This window comes from Dermacentor albipictus, chromosome 6, assembly GCF_038994185.2.
Source record: "Dermacentor albipictus isolate Rhodes 1998 colony chromosome 6, USDA_Dalb.pri_finalv2, whole genome shotgun sequence".
Taxonomy (NCBI): Eukaryota; Metazoa; Arthropoda; class Arachnida; order Ixodida; family Ixodidae; genus Dermacentor; species Dermacentor albipictus.
In genome coordinates this window covers 55980398-56006359 of record NC_091826.1, presented here as the reverse complement: position 1 = coordinate 56006359, position 25962 = coordinate 55980398, and the positions used below count along the sequence as shown (strand labels likewise).

Sequence of the window (25962 nt, the reverse complement as noted above, 5' to 3'; positions counted from 1 at the left end):
AGCTGCCGTGGCGGGGATTCGATCCCGCGGCCTCGTGCTTAGCAGCCCCGCACCATAGCCACGAAGCAACCACGGCGGGTATTCAGCAGAAATGAAACCGATACTTGCTTTAGAAAAGCTACTATAATAAATTGCTACCGGTATTCTTTTTTCTGGTGTTTACGAGTCTCGGACCTTCGTTTAATGCAAAAAGAGCAATGAAGAGTCGACGATATCATGTTAGTGCTCTTTCAACCTGTGTATATGTGATGTTTTAGCTGGTAACCGATTCCTGCATCTCAATTTAAATTTTGGGCAATCTGACGCTTTGAGGAATTACATGCAGATGGTAACGTAGTGTGCCTCGTTGGTTATGAGGTCTGGTACACAAGTGAGCCAGGTCACCAACAGACGTACTTGGCTGCAGCCGTCGCCAGCCAGCGATCCATGGCATTACAATTACTCTGCTCGACTTGCAAAGGGATATGCGTCTTTTTGGGCCTACCATATGGTAATTTTACATGACATGCTGTAACCTTCATCACCGTCTTCTTGGGGAAGTAGTTCGCACATCTAACGCACGCAAATTCCGGAAACCTGTGCTTGACAGTGAATAAAACAGCCAAGTATTCCGCGAAACAACGCATGCTGTCGAAGTGTTCCAAAGCAATAAGAGCAAACTTGAGGTAATGAAAAGTTCTGGCTCGATGAGTACGCTATGTGACCAAGTGTCCCGAAGGCCTCGTTAATTTGCTCAATCGTGGGAACTCGCGAACCTAATATATTCCCGGCCTGTTCGCGTTGCATGTTTGGGCCCTCATTACAGCGGCTTCCTAATTTCCGTTCAATGTGAGTCGCGCTGTGGAAGCGACCCGTTTATAAGAAAGAATGAAAAGTGCTTGCACCGTATGACTTTGTGACATTCCTAACACACGCGGCCGAGCGTATAAGCAATTTCCGGTTCCCTACCATTCGCTCCTAAGGGCACTCTGTTTTTATTTTATTTTATTTTATTATGTACAGGCAACACCAATTGCTTTGTCGCAGTTATTCCGCCAATTCCCCAAGCGATCAAGTAACCTGCGGGTATTACGTTTGAAAGTGAAGGTACTTAATGCAAAGACCTTAACTGCTGCTGCTTCACAATAGGCTTGGCCTTCTTTAATTTACGAGCGCTTCCAAAGGCGTAGATTCGCAGCGGACTTTACCAAATGGGCAATACAAGGAACAACAGCCTGATTTATTACGCCTGCATTCAGGGGCTGTAATCCACTTGTGCAAGTCGTTTTGGATTTTCAACGGAATGGCCTGCTGTTCTGTTATAAATTTTTTTGTATTGTAGTGGCCAATACTGTTGTATGTGGAAATGCGTGCAGAGTACAGTTGATAGCAAAATGCGCCACCAGCTCTGGCGCGTAGAAACAAGGTGGCAAGAGGAAGAGAAAGAGAGCGAAAGCAAGGAAAGGGAAGGCAGGGAGGTCAACCAGACAAGCATTTGGTTTTCTACCCTACACTGGCCGTAAGGAAAAAGGGGGGGATAGAAAGAAAAAAATGAACTAGAGAATTAGTGAGTTCGCACTGTGTGCCCACAATAGGGCGCACAACGCATCTACGATAGGTCACTGAGGCAGGTGTCCCTGAAAAGCTGCAGCAGCACCCAAACAGGTTTCTGCGCCATTGACGGACGTGACCAAGGTGCAGGAATTTTCGCTTCGCAAAATGTTCCATTGGAGTCGAATCGGCTTACAGCTGTCTGCAAACGAATACACTGGACGTCATATTGAGGACAAATGTCCAATATGTGTTTGATAGTTTATTCATTAGCAAGAAAAATGTTGAGCTTATTCTTGGCTAGAGCTAATGAGGAGTGGGAGCTTGCGCAAGCAGGCCACTGTTCAAAGACGTCTCTGGCGCGAAAAAAAAACCCAGAAGCGAAAAAAAGGCTAATGAGAAGAGAAGAACGTGGAAGCTAGGCTTACAATGCGGCTTGACTACTACACAGGTTTAGACTGGCTGCCTCCCCGCTGTGCTTATTGTGGGACGAAGCTGACTAGAATAGATCACTTCTTTGTGTTCTGTTGATGTTTCTTTGTACTGAGAAAAACAATACTACAAGCTTCACTTCCAAGTCTTGGTCTCGATGTCCCTGCGATACTGTTTCTCGCAGCCTATTTGCTTCTGTCCAGATATAGAAATGTTTGCATCTCTGGTTAACCTCCCTGTCTTTCCTTTGCCTTTCTCTCTCTCTCTAGAAATGTTTGCTCCAAAGTTCGGAATTTCCTTACTCAAAGCAATCTATTGCCTCGATAAATTGTTTGTTATTTTGCATTTTCTTTTTATTTCTGGGATTTGTCTTTTTTTCTTTATCGCGCCGTACTTTCGTTATTCGTATGTCACGACTTACGAAATAAAACTTCACCTTATGTTTGTCCATTTCTGCTAATCACCCGTATATCGGCCAATTCTCGATTATAGACACATATATCAAGGCTGTTCAGGTTACGAACATCAACAGCAACGACAAACACTGGAATTCCAAATGAAGCGACGTAGATGTCTTATTCGGCTCGTCTTCCTAAGGCATGCTTCTTTAGGCGGAGTTTTCTTTGCCTCTCCCCGGGGTTTACCGCACGTCGTTGTTTGCTGGCCGGATACATTTATGTTTATATAAGGACAAATTTGTATCATTGGGCATGTGCTGGGAGCTATCTTGCCTAGTATAGACAACTTGGGCCGCTGGCTATGTGCTCATTCTTGGTCGATCCTCCAGGATACATGAGCCCCCTACGACAATGTGTACGAAGCCCTAAGTGCATTTCGATGCCGTCTCGGGATTTTTCGTGCGTACACCTTTGTCACTTTTTTCCCCTCCATAAGCACCATGCCTCGCCTTAGTCCTTGTGGAGAAAAGCTAACGGCTACAGGCTACGAGGAGGCACTCGTGTCATCCGCTAATGCTGCTGCCTCGCTAACTAAAACAAGCTTCGCGTCATGCTAGATTCCAACGTTTCGTTGAATCAACGTGCCTTCTTTTTTCCCGATTTGAAACACTTGAGTTCCATACCTCAACGTTTCATGCATATCGCGAAATTTATGGCCGATAAAAGCGTCAAGATTGTTGGTTAAGACAACGTGTAGCTGTCACCGCAATGCTGGGCCTCGCGATTGCTGTGGCTAGTCGTGGCGGCACTGTAATAGGGAGCGAGCACAAAATTTTGCATGAAGCTGCTTTTGGTAACACGAACTAGTAATTACATCTTTAACATTTGAACCAATAGTAGGTGGTGGTGATGCTAGAGACATTTGGGTTGAAATCCAGTGGACAAATTAATTGACAAAGAACCTCCTTCGAATGTAACGACGTTACAACAGTGGCGCCAGTTCAAGACGCAATTTAAGAGATCTAGAATAAGCTTTTCTTACATGATTTGTACTGACATGTCCCCAAAACGCCTGCGTACTTACACGTAATTTGCAGTAAAGCGCACAGACACGCTGCCAATGTGTTGTGCCGCATGACCTTACGCGCCTTTCTGGGCACCGTCATCATCGACAAATATGTGTCCTGAATTTACGCGTCTTCATTGTGACATCTCATCTAAAATTATTATTATTTACGTCGTCCGCTTTTTGTTTGGTACTACGTTCTTCTAGCACCCCCCAAGAATTGTGCGTAGATGTCAAAAGTGAACTTGATCTAATACTACTTTCACTTAGAATCCTGAACTAAATAAACTATAGAGTGGTTCCACCCGAGACATTTCTCCTGCCTGTAGAATAGTTTTTTTGTCATTGTTAGTATTATGACGAAAATGAGCAGCCATCGCCATTATATGAGGACTAAATCGCTTTCAATTTTATATCAAAGAAAAAAAAACTATCCGTGACGTTATTGCATTTTTTTTGTAGGGGAAGGTTACTGTGACGTAAATGTCACGTGGAGCATCCGTTTTGTTACAGGAGCAAGGTAGGGGAGCGATGAAACTTGCCTGCAGTGAATGAAGGCGTAAGAGAGGCCCTTACAATGCGAGGGTGATTCATTTTCTTTTTTCGCCATCTCCTCGCAACATTTAATTTGCTTCTATATATGTAATTACTAAAAAATTATTGGGGTAAATGCTCTCTCACTGCCGCTTTAGAGCTCTTGGTGTATAGTCAAACTTTGTGATGGAGTCCGTTGAAAGCTTTGTGATGGAGTCCGTTGAAAGCTATTTTAACCAAAGGTAACAGGGCTCAGTATGAATCCCGTCTGCTGCTATACCTCTATTGACTGGCAGCATTCTGAAATAAATTAAAAACTTAAACAGTATGGCTCTACCTTTGCATGATGAACATTCCAGTCATGGTCAAAACTAATGACATAATATTTATGTGCCGAGTAAATACTACAGCAATCACAGCGATTAGCATTCTTATACTTTGCCCACTTGGCGCTATGTTTGCACCCAACCTCTTTCATGCCCCAACTTTAGCTACTAGAGATGCGCCACTAGATATGTAACCGAATAAACTATTTGGACCACTGATTGTGTGGAACGAAGTATATGTCACTGGTGATGTATGTGCCTATTCTTGGGTCAATCCTCGAGAATGGGTATGTGCCACACTTCTTCCAAATTCTTCCAAATTTATGCAGTGCTAGGGGGAATAGAACCCGCATCACACCGGTTTCTCAAGTATAAAAGTCGGCTGTGCCATAAACGGGCATGGACAGCGAAGGAACAATTATCAGCGTTCACACGCGCCGGCACGCCCCAAATCTCAGAGCCTACAGTCTGAGTTCGCGGTGGCGTCGATAGGTGGCCCAGCCTGTCCAGAGCGTAGTGCGGGAAAGGAGATCGGCTGCAGTAAACGCACCATACATTACACGTTTTTCAGCATTCGCCTGCACAGGCTCGTCAAGATTCTCAGAGGCCATGTGAGGACTTCACGGCGGCACCACTAGATGGCCCACCATGCCCATAGGGAAGCGCGAGAGGGTAGCAGGGCGGCATCACACGCGTCATACATGACGCGTTTCGGCAGCGTGCTGCTACACTGTTTCATTGCTAAGCCCACTGATGGCGAAATTTATCTTGAAGCGGCAATATTCGTTTTAGCTATAACACGTGCATTTCTGTCCCTACCGCAGACGTACGCGGCGGACATCTTTTTCTCGCAGTCGTGGAAGGACCATCGGCTACGGCTGCCGGACAACATGACGTCCGAGTACCGCGTATTGGAGACGGACTGGCTGGAGAGGGTTTGGCGGCCGGACTGCTTCTTCAAGAACGCCAAGCAGGTCACCTTCCAGACGATGACCGTGCCTAACCACTACATATGGCTGTACAGAGACAAGACCATCCTCTACATGGTCAAGTGAGTGACAGCAAAAAAATTCTGATATCACAGCGAATAGCCGCGAGTAGCCAGTTTTCACGCTACAGTGGCGTGGACTTTAGAACTAGCCTAAAAGTTTTCAGAGCCCTTTGGGTACTTGAGAATCAGTTTCGTGAAGTCTTTTTCTTTTTGAACAGTATGGTTATTATGGTCAGCAAGGTCAATATGGTCACATGTAGTACGGTTAATAACTAAAGTCGGATACAACTTTAGAAAAAAGGGGAGGCCCCGCCCAGATGACCGAAGCGGCGAAGTCACCGGCCGTCCGGCGCATGACGTCGGTCCAGAATGCGCGCCCATTGGTGCACCCGCCTCGGAGGAGTAAACGCCCCCTTTTTTCTAAAGTTGTATCCGACTATAGTTGGTTGTGCACTGTAAAATAAAGCAATAAGGTTACCATGAAAGTCAAGAAGAGATTTCGATATGTAGTGAGACCGAGCATTTAAAGTTTTTTTCTTTTTGTACACCGCAGGCTGACGTTGACGCTGTCCTGCGCAATGAACTTCGCCTCCTACCCGCACGACACACAGACTTGCTCGATGCAGATGGAAAGCTGTAAGTTATATTTAGCTGAGGTATACTGGGAAACGTTGAAGTTTGCATAGTAACTGATTCTTTATATATCCAACGCACACGTCATACCTGAAATATTGTTGCCACCAGGTGCTACCGTCTTACACTGCGTGCAGTGGCAGCAATTTGTTCCGAAAAAAGTTTCACTTGCAGGTTACAATCTTCGATTGTTGCGGAGGATACACGTAATTGTACGCAGAATTGCTTGGTAGGCTATTTTCTTAGGCTTGAGCAGCGATAGAGACTCTTTTGCCTCTTTTAGTTTCTACGTTCAAGGCTTTGCACTATATCTAGAGGTATTCCTATAACGTCGGTCGGAATTCAGGCCGAACACTCACCCTGTGAAGCTCACTTCGTTCCAAACTAATTACTGCCACTCTACTGGGCTCTTTTTTTAAGTACGAATGTCTGCCTTTCAGAAAAACGCAAATATGTGTTCACAACGGTGAAAACGATTTGTATCTTACAGGGAGTCTAATAGGGAATGCGCCAACTACGTTAATATATTGGGGGCTTAATTCTCCGAAAATGATAGCAGCTAATTCATGTATCAAAATATTTAACACAGTGCGTGATTTCTTCTGTCAGTGTCGCACACGACGGATGACCTGGTGTTCGAATGGAATGACCGAGATCCACCCGTGGTGCACATCGATTTCGAACTGCCTCAGCTGGACCTGGAGCACACTGCCCCCCAGGACTGCACAGAGTCTTACTCGACAGGTATTGTTCTTAGGCCTTATTATTTCTTAGCATATGACACGAGGTGAACTCCAGTTATTCTCCCAAGCTGAAAAATGAGGCAAAAGTATCGAACTAGATTACAGAGACCACTTTGCCACACAAAAAGGCATCAGCGTCAGTACATTGTCGTCGCAGGCGATCAAGCAGGTCAACGTGAACAAGCTGTAGGTCACATCCCAGCCCACTGTAGGACGCCAGCCCACTCACAATACATTGTAAATAGCGGAACTGCATTATTCTAGGGCAAGTTGTGTAGAATGCCCGCCATGGTAGCTTAGCGCATATGGTGCTGCGCTGGGGACCTCGAGGTCACCGATTCAATTGCGGCTGCGGTGGCTTAGGCCACCGCTAGGTCTGTTTGTGGATCTACGAAAAGCTTTTGACTCAGTGTGTCATGATGTGCTATTAATTAAACTAAAAAGATACGGTGTTCGCGGCGTCGTCCTAAAACTGATAGAGAGTTACTTAAGCAATAGGCTTCAATATGTAAGTGTTCACCAAGGAACGACTACAAAAATAGTAATTAAACAAGGTGTTCCTCAAGGCTCTATTCTTGGACCGCTATTATTCTTAGTCTATATTAATGATCTCTGTAGCATCTATAATTCCCCTAAACTAATAATGTACGCAGATGACACGAATATTTTCTTCACTGCACGTACCCTTACAGAGCTTCAGGAGATTGTTAATAAGTATATGGAGTCACTTTCTGACTGGTTACATGCCAACAGGTTACAGTTGAATACTAATAAAACCAAATATATTATATTCGCTCCGATTAACAAGCCAATGAAGAATGATATTCATATTACCTTTCGGGGCACTCCGTTAAAACAAGAGGTGAAGCAAAAATTTCTGGGAGTATGGTTCCAAGAAAATTTGTCTTGGAACACCCACATTGATAATCTTGCTTTGGAGCTCAGTAGATCGCTCGGCTGCTTGTATAGAATAAGCTCACTTATACCTTTGTGGCTTAAAGTTTCTCTTTATTATACTCTCTTTTATTCCAGACTTTCCTACTGTATTTTGGTTTGGGGTACAACCTCTAGTAGAAACTACCTCCGAATACTAAAGTTTCAGAAGCGTGTGCTTCGCCTACTCGAAAGATATGCAGGACACCCACAAGACTTGCCAACAGGTCCACTGTTTGTAAAGTATTCTCTGCTAAGAGCTGATGAAATTTATTGCTTCAAGTTATTGCAGTATGTACAAAAACATAAACTACACGCATTTAGCAATCCCGCTGAAACACACACGCTCGCCCTTCGAAGGCAAGAGCGCAGAAAGCCTCGAACACGCACGAATTATGGAAAACAACATTTAAATTACCAAATTCCGGTGCTTCTAAATAAACTTCCAGATGATGTCGACCTCAACAAATCGATTAAGAAAAAAACATTCAAAACAATGGTTATCGAGAAAGAAATTCGCTACCAGTGACATCTCATTTAAAACCATATGTAGCGTTTGTCTGTAAAACAGTGCTCTTTTACTGTGTGTTGGATGTCGCCTTTTTTCTCTTTTTTCATATGTTCGCTACGATGATTGACATTTTGCATTTGCGTTCATATGTTTTTTTTCCCGTTCTGTCACATCTATGACAAGAAATCTGTTTTATATATTTGTGTGCAGTGATATGAACTAGATCCTCTATGACATAGAACTGTGTAGAGTGTAACTACAAATGTGTGTGCTGTTTTTTCTCAAATCTCTTTTGTAATGTTGTCGAAACTGTATGCGGAGGGAGGGCCTCGTCAGGCTAGTAGCCTTTAGCTCTCCCTTCGCTTTTTCCTTGTATTGGAAAGAAACCAATAAACAAACAAACAAACAAACAAATGCGAAAAAAAAAACCGCTCATTTACGAAGATTTGGGTGCATGTTAAAGAACGCCAGGCGGTGAATAAGAATTCAGAGTCCCTCATTACGGCGTGCCTTATCACCGTATTGTGTTTTGGCACGTAACACACAACAATGTATTTAATCTTCTATTCAAATCGAATAAAACCCGGTGATTTTCGTGAGCCGAAAGTAGCGTTAGTTGTATAAAACAAGGGCAGGGAAGAGTTTCGAATGCTCGTTGAATGATCGCGGTGCTGTCCAGTAAGAAATTGTTGCAACGGTGGTAATTATACGGTTATACTTGAAAGATTTCTCAGCAAACTTGCGTCTGTGGGGTTACTCTGGCAGAACCTACCACGTCACATACCGCTGAAACACTACATTTGCGAATGCAACGCCTGGTCTCTGATATAACGTTTAGTGCAAATCAGATTAAACTTGTTCAATGTTTCGAAAAATTCCTCTGTCTTAACTGTATCCTTCCTGGCGACAAAAAATTTTAATGATACCACCAAAGTGCGACTGTGACGCCATGTTGTATTCGATTACCGCAGTGTTCAATCACGTTTGTCATTTTGTCCAACACTGCAGGCAACTTCACGTGTCTTCAACTTACGTTCAAGCTGAAGAGGCGCCTCGGATACTACATGTTCCACACCTACATTCCAACCTGCCTGATCGTCATCATGTCGTGGATTTCTTTCTGGATCAAACCGGAAGCCGTCCCGGCCAGGGTGACACTGGGTGTGACCAGCCTGCTGACCCTGTGCACGCAGCATGCGAAGAGCCAGGCGGACTTGCCTCCCGTCTCCTACATCAAGGCCATCGACATCTTCATGTCGTCCTGCACCATATTCGTGTTCGCCTCGCTCATGGAATACGCTGTGGTGAACATCATCCTCGAGGACGGCCAGAAGCAGTTCGACACAGTGCGTACCCGCATGGTGAGAAACTTGATGCGAGTAGCGCAGTCACAAATTTCATCTGAGGACATCAGGGTGAAAGGGTGGTAGCTCTGAACAGAGGTTCACCTTCTCGGGCAACAGGTGCGGAGTGGAGGGCGAACAGAACATTTTGCTTGCTGTCAAAAAGTTTTTGTTGTTACATAGGTAGGCGCTGGGCTGCGTTCCCACGTACGGCGACATTCAGTCCAACTGTGTTAGCTCCCACATTCCAACTGAGTGAAACTGCGGCCCAATCGTGAAACATGTCTTGCCGCCAGGCTTATTTCGTTTCATGGGCCGCAGTATCTACGTCACTTAGACTTTACCACGCAATCGGTGCGCATGAATTTGGCAGTTTCGTTTTCACTTCAAGGCAAGTATTTAAGCTATATTGCGCTCTAAGACGATCTCTTCGTAAACGTTGATGTACAGTATGTGACGGAAGTCTGTCTGATCGAGATGATCGATTTTAATGTGGTTGCGTTAAGGGCCCCGTGTCGCAGAAAATCCGGCGTTGGTGTCCCACGTCCTGCGCCCAGCGTCGGCCATCTCTTCGGGAAATGTGTTTCCGAACCACGCATACCCAATCACTCTTCCACCACTAAAGTTGCTCATACCGTGTCCTCAATTCTATGCAAAGTTATTCCTCGGAATAACTTAGCCATGGCGCTCCCCTTCTTCCTTTCCGTCCTTCATTGTATGCGCCAAAGCGATCATATTTATGATCTACTCAACACTATGGCTCGGAATTTTGAGAATGACAGCCGACAATCAAATGTCATGAAAAGAAACACCAACAGCGCATACCTTTTATGTTATATCTTCTCAGACATAAATACTAAAAGTGCGAAACACTAACACGAGATCGGCCCACGCAAGAGGCCGCGTTCTACCTGAAAGCTCGTCTTCGTTCATAGCGTTCGCCGTCAGCGTTTCCCGACAAACATTATTTACATAAGGTGCCGTTGCTGGGACGCGTGAAAAGCAGCCGGGGATATTTGAATGCTATCGCGTTCCGCTCTTAAAGGCGAAGGTCACGCGTGAGTGAGTGAGTGAAATAACTTTATTAGGTCCAAAGAAGACGCAGGGGAGACCCCGCACCACCCGGCTAGACCCCGGAGGGACCGCCAAGCCGAGCTTGACGGCCCGATTACGGGCACTCTGGACGGCCAGGGTTTGATCGATGAGTTCGGGGTTGCCCAAGAGCACAGCCCACCTATCCTCACTGAAGGAAGAGCCGATGGCTTCACACTCCCACAACACCTGGTCCAATGTTCCCTTAGTCCACAGGAAGGGCAGTCCGCACTGGGATACGTTTCAGGGTATATTGCACGAAGAACCGCAAGATTAGGATACGCACAGGCTTGTAAAAGTCGAAGGTCACCGCCCGCGCCCTGCATAAGGAGGGGTGTGGGAGGTGAATTCCCGTCTTGACAGATAGTAGTGTCTGGTAACTTCATTGAACGTGAGCAAGGGTTCCCCGCGGGGCAGGGGGACTGCGGAGGTGGCACGGTCAGTGAGTCCCCACGCGGCCTCGTGCGCGCCCTCGTTAGGGTTAAAAAGAGAGCCCTAAGTCGACCCCAAGTGGGCGGGAAACCAAGTGAGAGAATGCAGAGAGATACTTTTGGCGCTTTAGAGAATACGGATGGCCTGAGGGGAGACCATCCCGGTTTGGTAGGCCTTAATGGCTGCCTTGGAATCGCTATATAGCTTAAGCGTCCTCCAATTTTTTAAAGCAGAGGTAAGGACATTAATGGAAGAAAGGATATATCGAGAGAAAAAGCAAGGAGCAGAATGGCAGGAGGTGAACCATACGAGCGTCCAGTTTGCAACTATACACTGGCGGGAGGGAAAGTGGTATAAAAAGAGCGAAGCGGGAGCGAGAACAAAATTTTTTATAACGTTTTGGCTTCCTCACGGGAGCCTTGTTTGGGAACAAGGTTCCCGTGGGGGAGCCTATGCATTAAAAATGATTTTAAATCCTTTTTTGCGGTTGGTACGTGCCATGACTCCTGATGTAAAAGCACTGATGTCTTGGATTCGTGCTTGTAGGTAGCAGAAGGGCCCACTCAGAGTAAAACACATCGCTCATGTGCCTTCAAACCTGAGTATATTCATATGTCCGTGCTTGTCAACCGAACCACGTTAGGCAGTACGAAGTTAAGGAACTGCGTGTGGTACAATATTCGTTCTATATACATAGCTGGCATGTTCTGCGAAGTCGTATTTTAAAGCGAATAACATTCTGTACAAAACTAAAACAGGCAGGCAAATATTGGATCGCCGAGGTATAAGGTATCATACACAACATGGCGTCAAAGTAGATATACCCAGACACACCAGAGACATGATGACCGTCCCTCCAATATTCAAGAATATGCCTCCCACCCACAATCAGGGTAGGCGGGAATGCATAACACGCCATATAAAGAAGAACTCCGCTAACAGAAAGGACACTACATTTGTAGACGCAGCTAGATACAGAGGCAACCGCGCCTGCACAGCAGTGGTGATAAATTACGAGGGAAAATGCGCAACGAGCGCTACAGTCAACAGGCCATACGTAGAAACCGTAGAGAAAATAGCCATCGCGTTAGTCGTGGCACAAACACAAACGGACATAATCATCAGTGATTCCCATACGGTCATACGAAACTTCGCCAACGGTCGAATCTCCATAGAGGCACTACGACTCCTAGCATCAGATAATAATCACATCAAAGGTTCTCATGTCATATGGACACCCGCTCACACACTACCAGACGGCAGCAGCGAGGCGGCCCGCCGCATGGCTCGAGGGCTCACAGACCAAGTCTTGGTTATTCCCATCTCATCGACTACCGACGAGTGGGAGTGGGAAGATTGAATTACCAGGTTTCACGAAATTACATAACACCATAGATTGCAGAGGTGCACATTCCCTCTTTCGTACCCAAAATTAAGCAAAAAATCAGTCTGTCGAATGGCGGTAGTTACAAACCAGATCCTTTCCGAGTCGAGCTATCATGCACTTAATACACCCAGATTTATACACCACTGACAAGTGCTGGCATTGCGACTCTAGAGCCACCCTAGAGCACATCCTGTGGGAATGTAGGGGTATAATACACAATAACGGTAATGCAGCCTGAAACAGCGACAGCCTCCGTGCGCCCTGGGAGTGTGCGTTGCTCCGCTAGGACCTGTAGCACCAACACTGGGCCGTCCAGGGACCCGAGGAAGCCGCCAAGGGCCAAGAACCCTTGGCCGAAACAGAGGCGGGTCCAGGCCCATCCCACCAAATCGCAGGGCACTCAATCAAGTTATTTGATTAAATAACAATCTTTGCCTACTTCAGCTGTTTTGAGCCAATTTATCTATGTAGCACCTCACACCAACCCAGTGACCCAAGTTGTCTACCTGCTTGGGACGCTAGGTACGTTGCTCCTGCTCAAGATGCTGTCATGTTGATTCCATTGACATAATTTCAGCTTTGTGGGCTTACTATCGTCATACGGTCGTCGTCACGCTATCTAGGTCGACGCAGTCGCCCAAGTTCTTTAATAGCTTGGACCCATAGGTATGGGCGTGTGGTCGTGATGCAATCACTGTCTGTTTCTCGACGTCATTCCAGCTTTGTTACCCGACACGCCATGCCGTCGTCGATCCGCCATCATCATCATACAGTCGTCATGAATTTGTTGTGACACCGCCAAAGTGATGCCACCGTGGTCTTCCAATCACCGTCATTCCAGCTTCGTGATTTGACTCTCGCCATGCTGTCGTCGCACCTACTCCGACCCAGTGATCCAAATAGCTTAGGTCACTAGTTATGTCTTAGGGTTCATGACGCCGTCGGGGTCATTGCAGCGTCGTCATCTCAGCTTTGTCATGCAAATCTCACCATGCCGTTGACGTGAAGACACCGTCGTCTTATAGATTTCGCGATACAGTCATCGTCACGCTATTGTCATAAAAGACTGGTAGTCATACCATTGTCCCATTCCACTGTCTCACCATCGTCGTCACACTGTCGTTTGACCATCGTCATCACGTCACTATCTTCATCCCTTTGTGGTCATACCGTCGTCATCACACAACCTTCGTCAATGCACCGATGCCATTCCCGATTCCACATTCTATCGTAATCATGCTGCCGACGTTTGATCGTGATTATGCCGTCGTTGTCATGTTATCGTCGTCATTGCACGTCGTGACATAGACGGCCTCATGCATCCGGTGTCATACCGTCGTCCCCACGACATCTTGGTGGCGTGATTGTCGTCGTTCTTGCTTCTTCATACTGTGAATGTCATACAGTCGTTGTCGCACCATCGGCGCCATTCAATTATCCTTGCTGTTGTCGTCAGACCATTGTCATAATTTAACAAATGACATGCCACTGTCTTCCTGCCGTCGACGGTACACACCTTTGTCTTTCCGTCGATATAATTCCTTCTTCCTCATTCCATAGTCACTGCGTCAGCGTCATACGGTCGTCGTCATACCTGTATGCTCAAGGGCGCCCTTGGCAAGCGAGTGCCACAGCAAAGCAAAGTGGGAGGATATCACAATATGTAGAAAACAGCGGATTCAACGAGCCTCATAATTGTAACTACGTGCGTTAAATCAGCGAGACTTGAGGATTATTGTCTGTCGCTACATTTCTCAATTGCTAATCGCATTACCGTCGACAGTCATCGTGACATGGGTTCTGTCGTAAATTTTTAGTGGCCCTGTTGTTTAGCCTCGTTTACTGCGACAGGATTCACGAGCGGGTTTGTTGGCTCACGTTCGTCTCGATAGCTTTTTGAAGTACAACGGAATCGAAAAACACAGAGAAACGACAGGACAAAATTTTTACTCGCATGCTACACTCTTTATCTCTTTCCACACAGGTTCCCCTTGCTAAAACATAGGGTGGCTTGCAGGAACATTTAATAATGAAAATAATAATGAATTTAAGAACGCGTTCTAGTGCGGGCTAGAAGCTGTCTACGGAACATTTAGGAACGCGCTCTTAAATTAGTTTTGCTAATTAATGTTCGTGCAATCCGGCCCTAATCCTGTTGCAATGTACCACAAGTCTCTTCCTTTCACGTGGCACAAAAATGAATCGCCCCACTGTTGCAAGCGCTCCGAGTATCCCGCTTCAATCGCTGAGCATTTTACGTGTTTGTGAAACGTTGGGCCGAAGTCCCGTATTTGTCCTTTCGCCGCAAGTCGGCACTGTGAATGAATACTCACTCGTACTCACTCACCAATACTTTTGAAAGACTAAGTATACTATCTTGCATTGCCGTGCACATGTACTCATTGGTGTTGATTCACGTTCACACTCGCGTGTACTGCCACTCACCGACATTTACGTAACTACACACTCACGTCCACTGAAACTCACCGTTACCGACCCTTTCGTTCGTACTCCCGTTATCCGGCAGTCCCTGCCGTTCATACTCTCCTTCCCTCACACCTTTAGTCCCTCACTAATGCTTATTCTTACCCCCGTGAAATGACCACGGAGCGGGTACGTGCTAACAATACAAATGAGGGGGTACGCTGACCTATGCCATCGTAAGCCTCACTGAAACATGCTCGTCGATTTCGTTACAGGATCCGGGCAGTCCGTCCCAGCCTAGCCTGAGAGAACAGGGCCGACTTCGGGCTCTGCTCATCGACAAGGTGTCGCGTGTCGTATTTCCCACCAGCTTCGTGTTCCTCAACGTCTTCTACTGGTTCTTCTACGTGATTTGCGCGTGACCTTCAAGACTGGCGGCGACGACGAGGACGCAGCCTGGCACGAGTACGCTCGCGCGTGTATTTTGCGCCTACGGACACGCGACATACATCATCGGCACTTCCTGCTGCACGGTGCCTTTCGAGCGTTTCAAGCGTGGCGCTGGTTATTTGCACTGACTAACGCACGCGTCACGTGATCACTGGACCGCACACCGAGACTCGAGCTCGAACTACAACGAACTATCGTGTTGTGTTTCAATAGACGTATACGCAACGCACATCATGGGAATTATTGGACGCACATATTTTCTGTCTTTCAGAGTTAAGATGCACAATAAAGAGCAATGGTCTTAATCTAGCAAAATAGAAACGAGTGGCGTTCCGTAAGTCATACAAGCGTTACGCTCAAGCACTGCATGATGGTTATCAATATTGATTCTTTTGTTCAATCGATTTTTGTGTGTATGTACGTGGCTGTAAGCAGCCTCACTACAAGCGGCTTGCTGAACCTTTTCTTGACCTCCAATTTGTCAATCTTCCCCGAGCAATATTGAGCTCTTTGGCTTTACCAATGTTAAGGTGGGCGCCTGGTAATCATATAACAGAATTCCGTGAGAAAAATATTTTACCTCGAAGGTCTTTATGGCTAGGATACCGGGATTTCTTCGTTGCCTAACGTTCATAGAAAACTATCACAATATATGGCTCCTAGCCCCAAATGCAATGGCTCATACCCCCGTGAGCCAGATGCTACAAGCATCGGCATCGGCAATGCTACAAACATCGGCAAAGAGAAGTTAGCAACGCATACATTCTTTGGAATGACGCAAACAACATAAACAACAACATGCGTTTCAATGAAGAACAAGAAGCCCAAAAGAATCATCCGAACCACATGATTGATAAGGCTCTCCTGCGCCTACATGCAATGCAAATCCCATAGCACTCCCCGCATACGTTTTCCAATAAAGATTACTGAGGCGACGGTAGTTTGACTGCATCATATGAAGCAGGGAGTGATGTAGCTACACTTTCGCACGTAAAAGAAGAACTCGCCTTGCAAGTGACTTGTCTTGTGACAGTGCGATGTGAAGGCCACGCATCTCGACGACTCATGGCGTCCAGCCCGCATACGAGGTGCGGCGAATTTCTCTTTTCTCTGGTCCACTCTTTGTAGCTGCACGAAGTAGCGGCGCAAGCCAATTTGCAGGCCCTCGCAACGTCTTAGGCTAATAATTAGGCGAACTGCATGTGAATTTTGCCACAGACAGACAGACAGTCAAGAAACTTTAATCGGTCCTAAGGGACTAAGTTGTAGTCGCGGGGCGCACCCGCGCCGGTGGCGGAAGAGCGTGATCTTCAGCCCTCTCGCAGGCCCTTTGGACAGCCCGAAGCTGGACTTGAAGGTCGCCGCTCTTAACTGCTTCACGGGAATAATTTAAACCTACGTTGTAATGTGTGCTCGTTCTAGTTGTCGTTTACAGCTTCACAGTCATAACACCTTCACAGCGAGGATTGGACCATTTTCTTTTTCCTCGGGTGGCTTTCACTTGATTTTCTCCTCTTGTTTATATATACTGGATGCAGATCAAGATACCTCTGAAATGCCTAGAAAGCGGCGATGAAAATCAGGACCCTTGATCGAGCACTACGAAAAACTAACATCGCCACCATTAGCTACTCAACAGGGGCAGCCATGGGCACACCCGCATTATTTTCATAAATCACGCAATACTCATTTGTCTCATCTGTTTAATATGCAATAATACTCAGTGTGAGGGATGGGGGGAGGGGGGGACTGTATTGCGTAACTGTACTTGGTACCTAGCGGAACCGTCAGTCAGGTAAGTTGTGTCGTTTTGTTCCCAACGGCTTCTCAGGAGTGTTTGAGCATGCCCGTACGAATAAACACTTGAGGCCGAGCAAAGTGCTGATGTGCTTACATTTTAGACATGCTGCGTCCACATATCCATGGTATAGTATGATTGCATTCACTTCAATGGAAAAAAAAGAGCACTGCTTTCCACCTATGATGCCATGTGCATGCGCCAAGCAGGCAGAGAGAAACGAGTGAGTGCGGGAAAATGTGAGTAGGTTATCGATGCAGAGGGACCGTGGAACTTCGGACAATGCACATGCACAGTCCAAGACCCACTTAATCCCCCGCCTGTTCCTTGCCCAGATGCGCAGAAACGAGCCATTAGCCCGTGCCGACCGAACGTTCCAAAAATGGTGGCGGGAAGCAGCTAAAAAAAAGACAAAAAAAAAGAGAAATCACAGGCCTCCGCGGCACACACAGCGCAGTGGACACAGTCACAGCATAAGCAGGAGGATCGGCTCCATAGGGGCTCTGTTTTCGGCACGATGCACAAGAGGGTCTTCGCGTCGTTCCCACAAGAGCGATCTGTACAGTTCATGCGGCGTCGACGGCGAGCTGCGGCTTGTGCTGCCCTCTGCACAGCGGTCTGCTGAGCCCGACGTTGCCTGGCTGCGAACGTGTGCGCAGCTCCATGATTCGCTTCTTCAGCAGCGGTTCACACCTAGCGAGGAGGTGCCATACCGTGTACCGAAGAGTAAACACAGGTACCCAGACTACGCGGCACGCATGTCACATCGGGCCTCTCCTCGCGCACTAAAACGCGTGTATAGAGCATGTTTCTGCTGCAAGCTAGCAAACGCTGTCTTAGCTCAGTGATAGGGTAGCTGACTCCCACACAGTCGGCCTGGACTGGATCCCAGCAGTAACTGTATATAGTTTTTTTTTCATTCCCGGCGATAGCTGCGAAGGACACCAGTGGCAGGGCTGGACGCCATCGCCAACCGAAACGGCTATTCGAATGAGCCCATAGCAGCTTACGCTGTGAAAAAGCTGCTGCTGCCGATATTTCGTTGTTTTTAACGGACCCGAACAATGCTTCCCGATGTTGTCGAACGTCAATCCGTCCCTAAGTAATCAGGACATAATGGTGTTAAGAATGGTTAATCCAAAGGTATTGGTCCTTAACATACCCGATCGAAGGGTAAAATTTTCGTTGCAGCACTCGTGTTCGTGACGCTGTCCTGCTCGGCCGTGCATCGTCGACAGCAGCAGACACAACTCGCGCTTTCCCATTTTTATAACTTTGTCTTTAGGGCGAAATTAATTAGCTTAGTGCTGTGTGGTAAGTCTGCATCCTGATATAACTATGCGACAATTACGCTCGAATCACTGGCGATGTGTGTTCAAAATGTTGACGCAATAGAGATTACGAGACTAAAGTTCTTCTACAGCTAAGATCAGGGTCGGATATCTTGCGCATCGTCGCTTTATTTATTCTGTGAGTGGCAAATAAAATACTGTCATGGCACGATTTCTTGCTTGTATCACTGTTCATTCGAGCCCACTTCAGATCTAACACACATAACGGAACGAAACGAAACGATGTTGCACGGGATTTATAACGTACTTCATAGTTTCATGTGCCTAGGGGTGGGCAGCACAACCCGGACGAAGGATAAAAGGAAGTGAACGATACGAGCGCAGACTAACACCTCTAGGAACACGTTCAGTCACCAACTCCCCCAGCTTGCTGCGTTAATAGTTTCAGGGCTGATAGTGAGAACACTAGGGTAGTGGTCGTGATGATACTGAGCGTGAGCTCACGCAAAAAAAACAAAAAGAAAAAAGAAAACGTAATTAGATGATTAAGAATCATTTCATCATCATCATCATCATCAGCCTGGTTACGCCCACTGCAGGGCAAAGGCCTCTCCCATATTTCTCCAACAACCCCGGTCATGTACTAATTGTGGCCATGCCGTCCCTGCAAATTTCTTAATCTCATCCGCCCACCTAACTTTCTGCCGTCCCCTGCTACGCTTCCCTTCCCTTGGAATCCAGTCCGTAACCCTTAATGACCATCGGTTATCTTCCCTCCTCATTACATGTCCTGCCCATGCCCATTTCTTTTTCTTGATTTCAACTAAGATGTCATTAACTCGCGTTTGTTCCCTCACCCAATCTGCTTTTTTCTTATCCCTTAACGTTACACCTATCATTCTTCTTTCCATAGCTCGTTGCGTCGTCCTCAATTTGAGTAGAACCCTTTTCGAAAAATTATAGACCAATAAGCTTGCTGTCTGTTGCCTACAAAGTATTTACTAAGGTAATCGCAAATAGAATCAGGAACACCTTAGACTTCTGTCAACCAAAGGACCAGGCAGGATTCCGTAAAGGCTACTCAACAATAGACCATATTCACACTATCAATCAGGTTATAGAGAAATGTGCGGAATATAACCAACCCTTATATATAGCTTTCATTGATTACGAGAAAGCATTTGATTCTGTCGAAACCTCAGCAGTCATGCAGGCATTACGGAATCAGGGTGTAGACGAGTCGTATGTAAAAATACTGAAAGATATCTATAGCGGCTCTACAGCCACCGTAGTCCTCCATAAAGAAAGCAACAAAATCCCAATAAAGAAAGGCGTCAGGCAGGGAGATACGATCTCTCCAATGCTATTCACAGCGTGTTTACAGGAGGTATTCAGAGACCTGGATTGGGAAGAAATGGGGATAAAAGTTAATGGAGAATACCTTAGTAACTTGCGATTCGCTGATGATATTGTTACGGTGAAGTGAAGGAAGACGTTGAGTTGGACTAGAGAAAGACGAAGTCTGGCGGTTGCCTGAACGCCATATCCATCATTTGTAAATATAAGTTATTTTACACTCGTGGGCCTGCTTTCTTCCCGCAACATTTTGGTGGAAGGTGCGGGGTACCACCACGGAACTTCGCAGCGGACGTCATCTACCTGCTGCCACAATGGCAAATCAACCGACACAAGCGACAACGCCTCGGCAGCCCGTGCCCACGGTCATCCTCACTCACCCACGGGACCCGGGAACATTTTGTGGCACGGACAACGTCGACGTCGAGGACTGGCTTACGATGTACGAGCGAGTGTGCGACAACAACAGGTGGGATCCTACAATGATGCTTGCAAACGTAATATTTTATCTGAAGGGAACTGCGAAGCAATGGTATGACACACATGAAGCTGACCTAACGAGCTGGGATGTTTGCAAAGAAAAAATGCGAGACCTGTTCGGCAGACCTGTCGGTCGTCAGCTGGCAGCTAAAAAAGAACTTGCGTGCCGCGCTCAGACGTCCACAGAATCCTATGTCGTGTACATACAGGATGTGCTGGCCCTCTGTCGCAAGGCTGATGACAACATGACCGAGGCAGACAAGATTGGCCATATATTGAAAGGTATTGCAGACGATGCCTTCAATCTCTTGATGTGTAAGGATTGTGCCACTGTGGATGCAATTATTAAGGAGTGCCGGCGCTTCGAACAAGCGAAGGGCCGCCGCGTCACTCAAACTTTCGACCGGTTGCCCAATACCGCCGCGACATCTTCTTGCGAAGACCCGCCGCGGTTCGTTCAGCCCGCAGGACCGGAAGAAATAACGCGCATCGTTCGCCGTGAGCTTGAGGCCATGGCCCCGGCTCCCGTTCGTTCAGACTGTCGGGAAAGCGTACCCGCTATCTCCCTTATACAAGCGGTCGTTCGGGAGGAAATAGCAAGTTTGGGCATTCCATCTCTCTGCTCAGTCCGCCATACCAACACCTACCAAATTTCTCCGACCGCTCGCTCCCGGACGCAAAGCTTTCCACCACTCCGTCGCAACCCAGCTGAATGGCGCACAGCGGATGATAAACCCATCTGTTTTAATTGTTCCGGTATTGGACACATCGCCCGTCATTGCCGCAACCACTGGTCGTCGCCTCCTCGGTGGTCGTCTCCGAGTCACTACAGCCAAGTACCCGACAATCGCACTTTCTCGCCCTATACGCCGACTAGGAACATCAACGCCGACAGTGCTCCACCAAGATCCAGCCGATCCCCGTCTCCGCAAGGTCGTAGGTCCCGTTCGCCTCTCGTTCACCGCTCTTCGTCCCCTTCTGCAACCGGTCGCTTCGCTTCGGGAAACTAGGCGGTGCAGCTCCCGGAGGTGAAGCTGCAACTCCGACCCGGCCCACAAATCCTCTATTGACCCTGCCTACATGTGGAAACCTGCTGGACATTGAAGTCGATGGCGTTCCTGTTAGATCTCTCGTTGATACAGGAGCGCAGCTTTCAGTTATGAGCGCTGCTCTCCGCCGCCGGCTCAAAAAGGTTCTGACCCCCGCCGTACCGTGCACCGTGCGAGTCGCCGATGGGAGTACGTCACCTGTCCTTGGAATGTGCACAGCACGTGTGACCATTGGGGGCCATTATACCGTTGTTCTATTTATCGTCCTTGAACACTGCCCACACGACCTAATTCTCGGCCTCGACTTCCTTTCGAAACACTCTGCCCAAATTGACTGCTCCGCAGGTGTTGTACAGTTGGACCTGCCGCTTCCTGCCGACGCAACCACTTGTGCTCCACACCGCTTATGTGCTGCTGAATTTGCAAGGCTGTCTCCACAGGCTGCTACAAATGTCCTGCTGACGCCCTGTCCTCCCGTACCTGATGGCGAGTACGTCCTGTCGCCGCTTACTGACGTGGTTTTGTCGCGTAATATTGCCCTACCGAGCACCTTAATTCGGATCCGCGAAAACTGCGCTCGCGTGCCCATCCTCAATTTTGGGTTCTCGTCACATGTTTTGCCACACGGTATCGCCATAGCGCATATCACTCCTTTGGAAGAATTTCAGATTTCTTTTTTGACCTCTGAATCCTTCCTCAGTACGAACGGACCTTTGTCATCCACTCCTTCGTACTCGACGCCTGCGGACGATGTTTCTAAGATGATCGCCCCCGACCTTCCTTCCGAGCAAACAACAGCTCTTCGTCATCTCCTGTCATCTTATCGGGACATCTTTGATTTGGACGAGCGTCCACTTGGCCAGACATCTGTTGTCACGCATCGCATCAACACCGGTGACGCCAGCCCCATTCATAGGCGGCCATATCGTGTCTCGGCAACAGAAAGGGCCATCATACAGAAAGAAGTAGACAGGATGATGGACAAGGACATCATTGAACCCTCCAGTAGCCCGTGGGCATCACCGGTTGTCTTAGTAAAGAAAAAAGATAACTCGTGGCGCTTCTGCGTTGACTACCGTCACCTCAACCGGATAACAAAGAAGGATGTTTATCCCTTGCCTCGCATTGATGACGCTCTTGACTGCCTTCACGGATCCCAATACTTTTCATCAATTGACCTCCGCTCCGGCTATTGGCAGATTAGCGTCGATGAGATGGACCGCGAGAAAACCGCCTTTGTCACACCGGACGGTCTGTACCAATTTAAAGTCATGCCCTTTGGATTATGCAATGCGCCAGCTACATTCGAGCGCATGATGGACTCTCTCTTGCGCGGCTTGAAGTGGTCTACATGCCTGTGTTACCTCGACGATGTGATTGTGTTTTCGCCGAACTTTGAGAGCCACCTGCGGCGCCTCACAACCATACTCTCCGTGTTTCGCAGGGCTGGCCTTCAGCTAAACTCCTCCAAGTGCCATTTCGGTCGCCGTGAAATTAACATGCTTGGTCATCTCGTCAACGCCGCCGGAATCCAACCTGATCCACAGAAAGTTCACGCCGTGCGAAATTTTCCTGTACCTTGTTCAACGAACGATGTCCGTAGTTTTCTGGGCTTATGCTCTTATTTTCGGCGATTTGTGAAAAATTTTGCGGACATCGCTCACCCTCTCACTGACCTTCTTAAGAAAGACGCCTCTTTCTCTTGGGGACCGCTACAGGAGAAAGCCTTCTCTACCCTGATTGAGCGGCTTACCACTTCCCCGATTCTCTCCCACTTTGACCCTTCTGCGCCCACTGAAGTACGAACTGACGCGAGTGGTCATGGCATCGGCGCTGTCCTCGCTCAGCGTCAACAGGGCCAAGACCGTGTCATCGCTTACGCTAGCCGCCGCCTTTCCACGCCCGAGCGAAATTACTCCATTACCGAGAGAGAATGTCTCGCGCTCGTATGGGCGGTCGCGAAATTTCGCCCGTACCTTTTCGGTCGGAGCTTCTGCGTTGTCACCGACCATCACGCCCTCTGCTGGCTCTCCTCTTTGAAGGACCCAACTGGACGACTTGCACGTTGGGCATTGCGCCTACAAGAATATACATTTTCTATTATATATAAGTCAGGACGCCTGCATAAAGACGCTGACTGCCTGTCCCGCAATCCCGTGGATCAACCGGACGATACCGATGCAGACTCGGACATCAGTATTCTGTCCCTCTCCGGCTTCCTCCACATTGGCGACGAGCAGCGCAAGGATCCTGTTCTTCGAACACTTATGGACCGCCTAAGCTCCTCGCCCAATGACCCGTCCCTTCGGATGTTCACCTTGCGCGATGGAACTTTATACCGTCGTAGCGTTCGTCCTGACGGCCCGGAGCTCCTCCTAGTCGTCCCCAAGCACCTTCGACTCACCGTGCTCCAGCAACTTCATGACGCTCCTACTGCTGGACATCTGGGCGTCACTCGTACTTACGACCACCTGCGGCGCCGCTTCTTCTGGCCTGGCATTTATCGCTCTGTGCGCCGTTATGTCGCTTCTTGCGACCTGTGTCAGCGCCGGAAGACGCCTGCTATGCCTCCCGCTGGTTTGCTTCAACCCATTGATATACCTACAGAGCCCTTCTTCCGTGTGGGCCTCGACCTCCTTGGTCCGTTTCCAATTTCCATCAAAGGAAACAAATGGATTGCTGTAGCAACCGATTATGCCACTAGATATGCCATCGCACGAGCCCTGCCAACCAGCTGCGCTACAGATGTCGCCGACTTCTTACTAAAAGACGTCATCCTGCACCACGGCGCCCCTCGCCAGTTGCTGACGGATCGCGGCCGCTACTTTCTATCGAAGGTCGTTGATGATCTGCTCCGCTCCTGTTCTACAGAACATCGGATTGCTACCGCGTACCACCCTCAAACGAACGGCCTCACCGAGCGACTCAACCGCACACTCACTGAAATGCTCGCCATGTACGTCTCCAACGATCACCGCGACTGGGACGTCGCTTTACCATACGTCACTTTCGCATACAACTCGTCCCGTCACGACACTGCCGGATTTTCACCATTTTTCCTTTTGTACGGCCGCGACCCCACCTTGCCTTTTGACACGTTGCTACCTTCCGCAGTACAGTCACCCAGCACTGCTTACGCTCGCGAGGCTATTGACTTAGCCGCCCAGGCCCGAGATGTCGCCCGTCATCGCCTCACAGTCTCGCAAGCTTCTCAAAAGCGACGCTACGACCTTCGGCACCGAGACCACCATTTTTCACCTGGTTCCCTTGTCCTTCTCTGGACGCCTTCACGTCGTGTCGGCTTGTCGGAAAAATTACTGTCCCGTTTTTCTGGTCCGTACCAGATCTTACGCCAACTGTCCGACGTGACCTACGAGATCGCCCCACTCGGTCAGCCTTCCGTGCCTCCCAACTTAACCAGTGATGTTGTTCACGTCACCAGGCTCAAGCCCTATGTCCCCCCAATAAGTGAGGCTGTTTAACTTGCACCGGGACGGAGCTCCCCCACCGGGAGGGTGATGTTACGGTGAAGTGAAGGAAGACGTTGAGTTGGACTAGAGAAAGACGAAGTCTGGCGGTTGCCTGAACGCCATATCCATCATTTGTAAATATAAGTTATTTTACACTCGTGGGCCTGCTTTCTTCCCGCAACAATATTGCCTTGCTTAGTAACTCAGGGGACCAACTGCAATGCATGCTCACTGACCTGGAGAGGCAAAGCAGAAGAGTGGGTCTAAAAATTAATCTGCAGAAAACTAAAGTAATCTTTAACAGTCTCGGAAGAGAACAGCAGTTTACAATAGGCAGCGAGGCACTGGAAGTCGTAAGGGAATACATCTACTTAGGGCAGGTAGTGACTGCGGATCCGGATCATGAGACAGAAATAATCAGAAGAATAAGAATGGGCTGGGGTGCGTTTGGCAGGCATTCTCAGATCATGAACAGCAGGTTGCCATTATCCCTCAAAAGAAAAGTGTTTAATAGCTGTGTCTTACCAGTACTCACCTACGGGGCAGAAACCTGGAGGCTTACGAAAAAGAATCATTTAGGGCCACCTAATGCTCTTGATTGCTAGAACTGTCTACTTCTCTCGCCACGAACGATTCCGCTAATAACGGGCTCCGCAGGGTGCTAGACTGAACATGATAACTAGTAAGCACGAGTGCACGCACTACAATACACAATGTAGCAGTGCATTACCTTGCCTCTTGTCGCAGCTGGCTGTTCCAAGTAAGGATGTTGCAACTTTTTAGGTGTACATTTGATGACTTAAAAAATCGTGCATGGACAGTTTGTGCACGCTAGTGACAAACTGTCCATGGACGACGTCCAAGCACGACGTCCAAGCACGACGTAGTGAGGGATTCGAGGATAATTGTGATCATCTGGGCTTCTTTAACGCGGACCAAAAGCATGGTACATGGGTGCTTTTTGTCTTCCGCCGCCATCGATATGCGGCAGTCGAGGCCTGGCCCTCGGGCTCGGGAGCGCGACTCCAAAGACACTACGCCACCAAGGCGGGTGTAGCAATATCACGTTTATAATATATGAGTGTCCGACGAACCCATGTCTTCTTGGAATGTCATTGCGTGCGTGGTAAACAAACGCTGGGTTAGTTGTCTGAGGTCGAGCCCATAGCGTTGAATCGTCGGGTGGAGAAAAGCCTACCTCTCCGATTTGTTGCCTAGCCATTCGCCAATGAGACCCGACTGCCGAGCTTTACTCAGACAAATCGATAAAGGCTGCCAGGCTCGAGTTCTCG

At 48.0% G+C, this 25962-nt stretch overlaps 1 protein-coding gene across 3 annotated transcripts in view; it reads left to right on the top strand.

Annotated features, from left to right (window-relative positions):
• Nucleotides 1-15506, top strand: part of HisCl1 (Histamine-gated chloride channel subunit 1) — a 29222-nt gene extending 13716 nt beyond the window's left edge. Inside the window, exons 4-8 of one of the 3 annotated variants that reach the window (XM_070540590.1) lie at nt 5141-5337; nt 5831-5913; nt 6520-6654; nt 9106-9458; nt 15051-15506. In XM_070540590.1, the coding sequence (XP_070396691.1) occupies nt 5141-5337; nt 5831-5913; nt 6520-6654; nt 9106-9458; nt 15051-15197 (915 nt within the window). In that variant the 3' untranslated portion in view covers nt 15198-15506. Of the gene's footprint in view, nt 1-5110; nt 5338-5830; nt 5914-6519; nt 6655-9105; nt 9459-15050 lie in introns of all 3 variants that reach the window. The other 2 variants (XM_065439567.1, XM_065439566.1) reach the window with 2 other exon arrangements.
• Nucleotides 15507-25962: the final 10456 nt, after the last annotated feature.